General features: G+C 48.5%; 1 protein-coding gene across 1 annotated transcript in view; it reads left to right on the top strand.

The window, feature by feature from the left end:
* The first annotated feature begins 1,492 nt into the window (after positions 1-1,492).
* The window catches only part of Srpk1 (SRSF protein kinase 1), a 35,832-nt gene continuing 27,202 nt past the window's right edge, over positions 1,493-10,122 (top strand). Inside the window, exons 1-2 of the mRNA XM_021186381.1 lie at positions 1,493-1,608; positions 1,971-2,031. Coding sequence (XP_021042040.1) covers positions 1,596-1,608; positions 1,971-2,031 — 74 coding nt within the window. The 5' untranslated portion in view covers positions 1,493-1,595. The remainder of the gene's footprint in view (positions 1,609-1,970; positions 2,032-10,122) is intronic.

Genomic DNA, 10,122 nt, shown 5'->3' with positions numbered 1-10,122 from the left:
AGGCAGGCAGATTTCTGAGTTCAAGGCCAGCCTGGTCTACAGAGTGAGTTCCAGGACAGCCAGGGCTACACAGAGAAACCCTGTCTCAAAACAAAAACAAAACAAAACAATCCCCCCCCAAACAAACAACAAAAAGAAAATCACAAAAAAGATCTAAAGGAGACTTCTGAAACACATGAAAAGTATACAATTCCAATTTCAAATTTCAGTGCCTGTTAGTAAATCTCCACAGCAGTACCCACAATCTCTGTTTTGGAAGAAATACTGGGGTCTAGAGAGCCTCATGTTCCTCCCCCATCTCTCTCATAAATACCTGCTGATTCTACTTTACTATAGGAGTTTTGATGCCTGAATCATTGGGTTGGGACAGCAAGATTCTGAGCACACAATCCTTTCCATGTTCTCATCTTTCTGAAATGGGGATAATAACTACCTTGGCCTGAAGTTGACATCAGCATCTAATACGATCATGCACTTGACAGTATGGAAACACCCGGTAAGTCCTACGATGAAGAGAGAAGTTCTTCAAGGAGAAAACAGAATTCCCATTCACACCCTTCCTTTAAAGCGTTCAACTTACAGCTTTATAACTTGTACAGAAAATTCCCTTTAGAAGTGTTTGCTTTTATTTTAAAAAATTGTTTAGCTTACTTATGGGTGAGGGGTTGTTGCATGTGCCATGGGTCCTGTGTGCAAGTCAGAGAGAGACCTATGGGAATCTGACTTATTTGGGTTTGAACTCAGGTCCTCAAGGCACCTTTACTTGCTGAGCTGTCTTCTGGTCCAGTTCTTTTCTTTTCTTTTTGTTTTTTTTGTTTTTTTTTTTGTTTTTTCGAGACTGGGTTTCTGTGTAGCCCTGGCTGTCCTGGAACTCAATCTGTAGACCAGGCTGGCCTCGAACTCAGAAATCTGCCTGCCTCTGCCTCCCGAGTGCTGGGATTTAAAGGCGTGCACCACCACTGCCCAGCTTCTGGTCCAGTTCGTATTGATTTATTTTGGGTCAGGATCTCATTATATAGGCCTTGCTGGCCTGGAACTCATAAAGATACACCTGCTTCTGGAGTGCTGGGATCAAAGGCATGGGCTGCTGGCCCAAGGTTTTATCTTTAAAAGAGGACAGAGGCACACGTTCCCTCCTTCCAGCCTTTGTTCTGTGTGTATCCACATACAATTTAATTTCCCATTTTCTTTAATGTCTTAATTGGTCCTTACAACAGCTCAGACAGGAACTGGGATATGTTTGGGTTAAGCAGTTTTGCAGGCCGGGGAAACTGAGGCAAATCCCGACTGACTGCGGAGCCCCGCCTTTCCTCAGGAGGTAAGAACTTCAAGCCGCGCGCTTTATGGCGGGATACTAAAACCAGCTTCCCTTTCAGGATCCCTCGGTCCCTTGCCCTCCACTCCCGTACACCCCGGAGCAGGTGGTAGGCTCCGTGTTCACCACGCAGGCGCGCGACGCCGTGTGGGGCGTGGTCGGGCGGGCCCGGAGGCGGGGCCGGCGCGCGCCGGGAGGGAGAGCTGGGATTTGGGCCGCGGCGGGAGCCCGAGTCGGCGTCACTCGAGTGCGCAGGCGCCTGGCGGTTACCGGTCTCGCCATGGAGCGGAAAGGTGAGCGGCGGAGCGGCCTCCGCCACGAGGAGCCACGGCGGTCCCCGACTGGGCGCCGGGCGCCTCTCTGGCCACTGTCGCGGCCCCCTGAAGCGGCGTCACCCTCGCCGCTCGCCCCTCGGCTGCGGCGTCCTCGGGCGCCCGCCGTCCCCGCCCCTCGCTCCGCAGCCCCCAGGCCGGGGCGGCGAGGCCTCATGGCCGGCCCGAGCCTCTTCGGGCGCGCGGGGCCTGGCAGCCGCCGTGGACCCCGAGCAGCCGGCCCCGCGCTCGGCCCGCAGCCTCAGGCCCCGTCGCCCTGCGTGCTCGCGCCGCTCCCCGCCTCCCTCTTACATCGGCCCTTCATCCATCCCTCTCTTCCGCAGTGCTCGCGCTCCAGGCCCGAAAGAAAAGGACCAAGGCCAAGAAGGACAAAGCCCAAAGGAAGTGAGTCTTGTACCCCAACATCCCGCCCTTTGCGTTTCCTCGGGGACCTCCTCCCCCGACCGGGTTGTGCGCCTAGGGCGCGCACGGGGTTCGGGCGGTTCCCCCCAACCCCTCCCCGCCACATGGCTTCTGGGCCGCTGTGTGATTCGTCCTCCGGGAACCATGTGGAAGGTAGCTGGGTCTCCAGGCTCGGGTCTGCTGGAAAGACCCGGAGCCTGCCCGGCACCACTCCCCAACTCCATCGAGGAGTCCCAGGTGTGGGCCGGCGGCCGGGGCTGGCAATCATTACCTGCCTGTCTGTGAACTCTGCTCTCCCTTCCGTGCTCTGCAGCGTCTTGTCTCCTGCGTCTGTCCGCACGCTACGCCATCGGGAAATTGTTGAATGAATTTTCCCTGTTTACCCTTGGCCCTGCCAACCACACGCTCGCTTGGGTAGAGGAGGGCGGCCGGGAGTCTTCCTTGCGCCTGATTACTCTGCTTCCTAAGTCTGCGAGGCTCTGTGGCGTTGCTGTCCTCTCGGTGTGCCGGCTAAGTTATGCATTACCAGCGGGCCGTACTACCAGGTCCTCAGAGCAGTAACGTCGGAGTAATGTCGAGAGTCAAATTGCTGGTGCTGATTGGGTGATTCCGGCTTGGTGGGCCAAGTGCTACAATTGCCCGATTTGATGTGTAATAGTGGTTTAGTGGTGTTGGGTGTGTGTGTGCACAAAAGAGGGCACAGTCTGATAGAAACGCTGGGTGGAGGCTTCTTCAAGTGAGCTTAGCTGCTACCACTTTCACCAACGTCTTTGTTTTTTGAGATAGCCTTGGCTGACCTGGAACTCCCTATGTAGACCAGGCTGGCCTTGAATTTAACCTCTTGTCTTTGGCTCTGAGAATCCTGGGATTAAGGGGCATGTGCCACCACTGCAGGCTCACTGCCAGTGAGCTTAGAGGTTAGCTTTACGAAGGATCTTGTACTAACATTTAGTTGGAGAGGTTCCTCCGGGTGGACTTGAGAGAGTTCTCTGCCCAGCACTCCGTTTCAGGGGAACTGTTTTCTGTGCTTTCCCATTTATTTGCTGTTTTGTATCATCAAGCTGGGTCTGCACTGCTCCACCACACATTAGAAGTCTTCCTAGGTCACCCTGCTGCGCGACTGTACCGGGGCGGAGTGGGTGGTGTTGGTTTGGAGGCTCCCTGAAGTTCTTGGGGGAGGGGGGCGGACTGCGGTGACTTCTTTGAGTAGGACCAGAGTGATGGAGAGACTTCACTCTTCTCCTTGTTCTAGTGTGTGCGAGGTGTGGGCAGGTGTGAGAGTGCTCAGGTTCCGGGGATGGCTATCCATTTGGGGGTGTCTAGAACTAGGGTTGAATCCTCCCTTGAATGGTTGATAGAAATGGCAGAGTCGTCCTAGCCGCAGCTGGGATTTCAGCACTCCTTGGGGAAGCCATGTGAGTGTTTTACATTTTCTGATGGAAGGAGGAATTGGTTTTATTAGTAACACTTAAAAGGGTTTTTTTTTCCCCTCTTATTTTAATTTTGGTTTTTCTCCATGTAGACCTGGCTGTCCTGGAACACCTTCTGTGGACTAGAGATCTGCCTGCCTCTGCCTCTGGAGTGCTGGGATTGAAGGCCTGCACCGTCACACTTGGTTTAAAAGGGTTTTGCTAAGAGTCTCACTATGTAGCCTACGCTGGTCTTGAGCTTGGGGTGATCTACCTGCCTCAGCCTCCACAGTGACAGGATTACTGGTCTTGTGCTATCATGCTCAGCTGGCTAATCACCTGTATTTTGGTCTGTCTGATGTAAGACATGGAATCTTATTTAGATACTAGGGTGAATCGGACTGTCGTTTGGCGGGTGAGTATGTGTGGATGTCACATACTTAGCAGATATTAAATGCTTCATATGGTCTAGGGTGAACATACACTGGGCATGTGACTGTATATGTCAGAGATCAACATTTAGAAGTTAGCTCTGTCCTTCCCCATGTAGGTTCTAGGCATTGAACTTGGGGCCTCAAGCCTGGTAGCAAGAGCCCAGACCCACCAAGCCATCTCACCTGCCTACATATACTTGTTTTAAAAGCAGATGAACGTCCTTAGTGTTAGGTACTCGTCTGCTCACTACTGCAGGTGACTAAGAGTTGTCTGTGTTCTTAGTTATTTCTGTTCTTACCCTTATTTTACTGAATATAATTTTACTCCCTCCTTGTTTCTCCAACCGCTTTTCAAGTACTTGAATTTTCTAATTAATTAATTTGGTAAGAGTTTTGTGCCAGAAGCCGGGCAGTGGTGTCGTACATCTTTAATCCCAGCCCTTGAGAGGCAGAGGCAGGTGGATTTTTGAATTTGAGGCCAGCCTGGTTGTACTGGCTAGTTTTGTGTCAACTTGACACAGCTGGAGTTATCACAGAGAAAGGAGCATCAGTTGGGGAAATGCCGCCATGAGATCCAGCTGTAAGGCATTTTCTCAATTAGTGATCAAGAGGGGAGGGCCCATTGTGTGTGGGACCATCTCTGGGCTGGTAGTCTTGGGTTCTATAAGAAAGCAAGCTGAGCAAGCCAGGGAAGGCAAGCCAGTAAAGAACATCCCTCCATGGCCTCTGCATCAGCTCCTGCTTCCTGACCTGCTTGAGTTCCAGTCCTGACTTCCTTCAGTGATGAACAGCAGTGTGGAAGTGTAAGCTGAATAAACCCTTTCCTCCCCAAGTTGCTTCTTGGTCATGATGTCTGTGCAGGAATAGAAACCCTGACTAAGACACTGATCTACAGAGTGAGTTCCCAGACAGCAAAGGCTACACAGAGAAACCCTATCTCAAAAAACCAAACAAAAAAGAAAAATTGTGTCAGAAGCCCCATCTGACCTAGGTAAGTTGACTCTGTTCCTGTCTGCATTCCTGACAACCTCGCTACTTTTCAGACAAAGGTGTAGGTTCCCAGGCCGTTGTTAGGAAGGCCTGCCATAGCGTGGTCTTGTGAGTAAGGCAGGTCTGACTTTGAGTTCTGATTGTAGGCTGACTTGGACTTTCATATCTATGGTGAGTCACTCAGCCACGATGACAGGTAGTCAGGGCTGAGCAGTACAAGAAAGTAAGTGTTGACTGGTACAGGCATAGACACTTCTCAAGGGCTCCACTATAATACAGCCCTGTGTATTATAAAGGAGTGGGTTGTCTCAATGCTGTGGATTGCCTGTAAAACTAGAACCTAGGCACTTGGAGCAGTGTGCCATAGTCCTAGAGCTGGCTGCTAGGGCTCCTGCCTCCACAACACAGTCCTTTTGGGTCTTTGTGCTGTGAGGTTAAGGGAAGGTGGCCTTGCCTAACTTGAACAATTTCTTCTCCACCCTACTGTTTTAGATCCTTCTGGCTTTTCTGTTTTTGTTTGTTTTGGGTAGGGGTGGTCAGGTTCTCTATAGGCCTGGCTGTCCTGGAACTTACTGTGTAAATTAGGCTTTCCTTGACCTCAGGCCAGCTTCTGTGCTGGGACTGAAGGTGTGTACCACCATATCCTAATAGAAAATAGACATTTTCTATTTATTCTGATGTTAACTAGTTGTGTGGTGATCAGTTTTGCTTTAGGTGATTAAGAGATCTGTGAAGCTAGGACTGGGACCTGGGTTGGTCGTGTTGTTGTGTGCTCTGTAGCCACATGGCTAGATGGCACGTCCCTGTTGTGTTGGGACAGATAAGCTAGAGCCTGAGGGAAGAGGCTTCTTCATGGCCCTGGGTGCATGGTACCCACCTGTGATGCACCTTGCCTGTGAGCATTCAGATTCCACTGTGTGCAGCAGGGCCTGCTGCTTTCCTGTCTGCCCTAAGCTTCTAGACTCCAGCAGCTCATGGCTTTTAGATGGTATGGAGTCCAGCATTGAACACTTATGTCAATAGTTAGCTTGGAGGTTAGCTGGGACTGCAGTTTTCACGCTGCTTGTGATTAAATATAATCTTAAAGTTGTTGTGCAGATCTGATTGTGTGATTGAGCTAGGAAAATGCTCAGGCTCCAAGCTGGGAGTGAGTTTTTATTTATTTATTTATTTTCTTTAGTATAAATTGCTGCACTGAAGCTTTATAAAGGAAGAATGCATAAAGGTTCCTAGTACTGCCTAGTAGAAAGTAGAGCCATTCAAGCACCCCCTGGAAGTCGGTGCTGTCAGCTCCATCTACTGCATACGCTGCCTTCCTGTGTGTTTTACAGTGGGCTTTTTTCATTAAGTTTTACATGCGGACTGAGACATGGCAGGTAGCCCCCGGGAGTTCCAGGGAGTGGGCCGCTCTAGCTTCGTATCTGTTAGCAAACATGAGTTTCATTTGTGTATTTATTTACTTGGTTTTGGTTTTTTGAGACAGTGGCCCTGGCTGTCCTGGAGCTTGCTTTGTAGACCAGGCTGGGCCTTGAACTCAAGAGAGATTCCTTTGCCTCTGCCTGCCAAGTGCTGGGACTAAAGGCATGCTCTACTTAGCTCTTTTTCTTGCTCTTAAGAGCTGTTTGTAAATGGTATATTCTTTGTCATGTGGAATAATTTATATTTCTCATCTACTTAAAGACTTTTGAACTTAAGTTTTTAACACAAAGTGATCCTCCTGCCCCCCATGTGACTAATTTTCACTTCTGCCAATTACCTTGTTGTTTTTTTGTTTGTTTGGTTTGGTTTGGTTGCTTGTTTTTTGGTCTTTTTGTTTCTCTCTTTCCCCCCTCTCCCCTTGCAGAGCTGAGGGCCTTGCGATTGATTACTAGGCCCACCCCATTTTCACTTCTGAAGTTTTCAGGGTTGACTTGTAATTTTAATTGTATGGGTTTATTAAATTTAAGTGTGTGCTTTTAATTGCATCTCAAAGGCTGGAGAGATGGCTCAGCGGGTAAGAGCACTGACTGCTCTTCCGAAGGTCCTGAGTTCAAATCCCAGCAACCACATGGTGGCTCACAACCATCCATAATGAGATCTGATGCCCTCCTCCGGTGTGTCTAAAGACAGCTACAGTGTACTTACATATAATAATAAATAAATCTCTAAAAAAAAAAATTGCATCTCAAGAACTCTTGTCAGAAATGTTTCCTTATGGTTAATATGTTAGCACATTTTGCTTACATGGATGTTTCTATATGAGATCCAGGCTTGTCAAATTAACTGAAGCCCCAACCTGTTAAAATACTAAAGTAAATAAGATTTTCTCCTGTTAGAAGGGAAACAATGAAAGGTGACAGCTAGAATCTGGGTTTTGTACAGTAACTGGAAGTTACCACCTGTCTGCTTCCAATGTAGTGTCAAATGTGGGTACTCAGGTCTGTAGGTGGCACGGTACAAGGAAGCCTGCCCAACACTGAGCTAGAGACATATGTATTATTATATTATATAAGGGTGTTTTGCCTGCATTATATCTGCACATCATGTGCATTCACCCGTAGAGGCCAGAAGAAAGGGGTCAGATCCCCTGGAACTGGAGTTAGAGATGGTTGTGAGCCACCATGTAGGTACTGGGGGAAAAAATCGAGGTCTTGTGCAAGAGCAGCCAGTGTTTAACTACTAAGCCAGCTCTCCAGCTCCCTTCTAAATTTGTAGCCTGTCTTTTGAAAGCTCAGGGAATTATTTGTGACCTCCAAAGCATACTCTAAATCAGCTCCTTGGTCTGAATGTCAGCTTCCCCTATAGAACCTCCATTTTGAAATTATTCAGGTTAAAATTCAGCACTTCCTCCCTTAAATGTTTCAATGCTCTTAAAATAATGTGTGCATGCTTGTCCTTCCTTCACCCACTCGGCCCTCCTCTGCAGCCCATCTTGGCCACTATCCTACAAGAACGTGGATTTTTCTGGACAGTAGGACCTTAATGGGAATCTGCACTTTGCCTGTGGAAGTCAAGATAGGAGATGGTGGCTTTAGATACATGAGGGCTTCTTAGTTCCTCTCAGGGGGAGTTGTGTACACAGTGAAGCACACTCTTCTGTTCCTGGCTGCAGCTTCTATGTCTAGAGAAGTGCTGGCATAGCTGTGTACACTGCTGAGTGAGTGGATGAATGTTTGCATATTCCCTTTTCTATTTCCTACACACACTGCTACAGGTTGTTTGCACACTGACTGTCTCTTAGGATTCTATTGCTATGAAGAAACACCGTGACCAAGACAACTCTTATAAAGGAAAATATTTAAATGGGGCTGGCTTTTAGTTTTAGAGGTTCTGAATATCATTGTGAGAAGCGTGCAGGCAGACATGGTGCTGGAGCAGGAGCTGATCCTGCAGTCTCCCGCACATTTGGAGATCTCAAAGCCTGCCCCCACAGTGATATTTCGCTCAAACAAGGCCACACCTCCTAGTAGTGCCACTCCCTATGAGATGGGCCAAGCATTCAAACATGAGTCTGTAGGGGCCAAACCTATTAAACCATAGCTTGATTACCACTTTTTCATAAATTCATTAGGCCATTTCTGCCTAAGATGACCGGGACAGAGAACTTTGTGTTTGTATTTTGAAATGGCTTCCTGTATCCCAGGCTGGCCTGAAAATTACATGCATCCATCATGCCTGGTTTTATGTGGTGTTGGGGATGGAATCCATGACTTTGTACAGGTTAAGATGACTCTGTTAACTGAGCCATATCCTCGGGTCAACAGAGAAATTCATAAAGTGGACTTTGCCCAAGTTGTGGGGTTCTGAAAACTAGGACCAGAACTGCGGCTTGTGAGCTGAGGCCCTGCCTGTAACACTAACCCTCCCCTGCAGTGCTCCTGCATCTGCCTTTTAGCTACTGTGCTTTAGCAAACCTGGTCTTTCTAAAAAAACACTACTCTTGAGAGCTCTGCTGATAGCTCAGCCACCCTCACAGTCAGGTGCCATGGGGAAGCTAGGTGAGGGCTGAACAGGATGGACTTGGATAAGAGGATGATAGGCCTCATACTCGGAACACAGGGACCGCAACCTCCTGAGTCTGAGAATATCCTGGTCTACATGGTGAGTTTCAGACAGGCAGGCAGACAGACAGACAGACAGGCAACACACACACACACACATACACACACACACACACACACACACGGTGGGAGGTGGAGGCACTACCTAATGAGACCCTGCTTAGATAAAAGAGTGGTATGGATGGAGCAGCTGAAGAGGTGAACAAGAGGTGAAGTGCTGGTCTGGTAACACAGGGCATGACAGCAAAGTCAGGCCTTCCCTCCTGAGACCAAGATTCTGGGTGTGGGGAGGGCAAGTGCCGAGGAAAGAGCGAATGGGAGAGGAATTGTCGGAGGCAAAGCTGACTCCACACACACAGGCCTGTGTAGTGGAGTGCAGAGAGATGGCTTTACTCACCAGTGAAGTGAAACTGGGTAAGACATTGTGAGCAATGGCCAATTGAGCGTAATGTCTAACTGTCTTAGTGTAATGTCTAATTGTCTTTTTTTTTTTTTTAAGATTTATTTAATTATTATATGTAAGTACACTGTAGCTGTCCTCAGATACTACAGAAGAGGTCAGATTTCGTTACGGATGGTTGTGAGCCACCATGTGGTTGCTGGGATTTGAACTCGGGACCTTCAGAAGAGTAGTCGGCACTCTTATCCACTGAGCCATCTCGACAGCCCTATGTCTAATTGTCTTAGAGTTGTACTGCTGCGAACAGACACCATGACCAATGCAAATCTTATAAAGGACAACATTTCATTGGGTTTGGCTTACAGGTTCAGAGGTTCAGTCCATTATCCTCAAGATGGGAACATGGCAGCAACCAGGCAGGCATGGTGCAGGAGGAGCTGAGAGTTCTACCTCTTGTTCTGAAGGCTGCTAGAAGACGGCCTTCCATATAGCTAGTATGAGGGCTACTCCCATGCCTACGGTGACACACCTACTCCAATAGGGCCACTCCTTCTAATAGTGCCACTCCCTGGGCCAAACATATACAAACCATCACACTAATATTTGTGATTGATTAAGGATTGTCTTGTTTTAAAGTATAGCTTGAGTCAGTGCATGTTTCCTGTGAAAACCTGTTTGGGCTGGGAAGATGGCTCAGCAGGTGAAGGCACTTATGCCATCCATGCTGGCCTGAGATCTGTCCCCAGAGAGACCCAGCTCCTGAAAGCTGCCTTCTTTTTTTTTTTTTTTTTTTTTTTTTT

The sequence above is a fragment of the Mus caroli genome, chromosome 17 (assembly GCF_900094665.2).
Source record: "Mus caroli chromosome 17, CAROLI_EIJ_v1.1, whole genome shotgun sequence".
Lineage (NCBI taxonomy): Eukaryota > Metazoa > Chordata > Mammalia > Rodentia > Muridae > Mus > Mus caroli.
The sequence above is the reverse complement of the archived record's forward strand: the minus strand, read 5'-3'. Positions and strand labels throughout refer to the sequence as shown.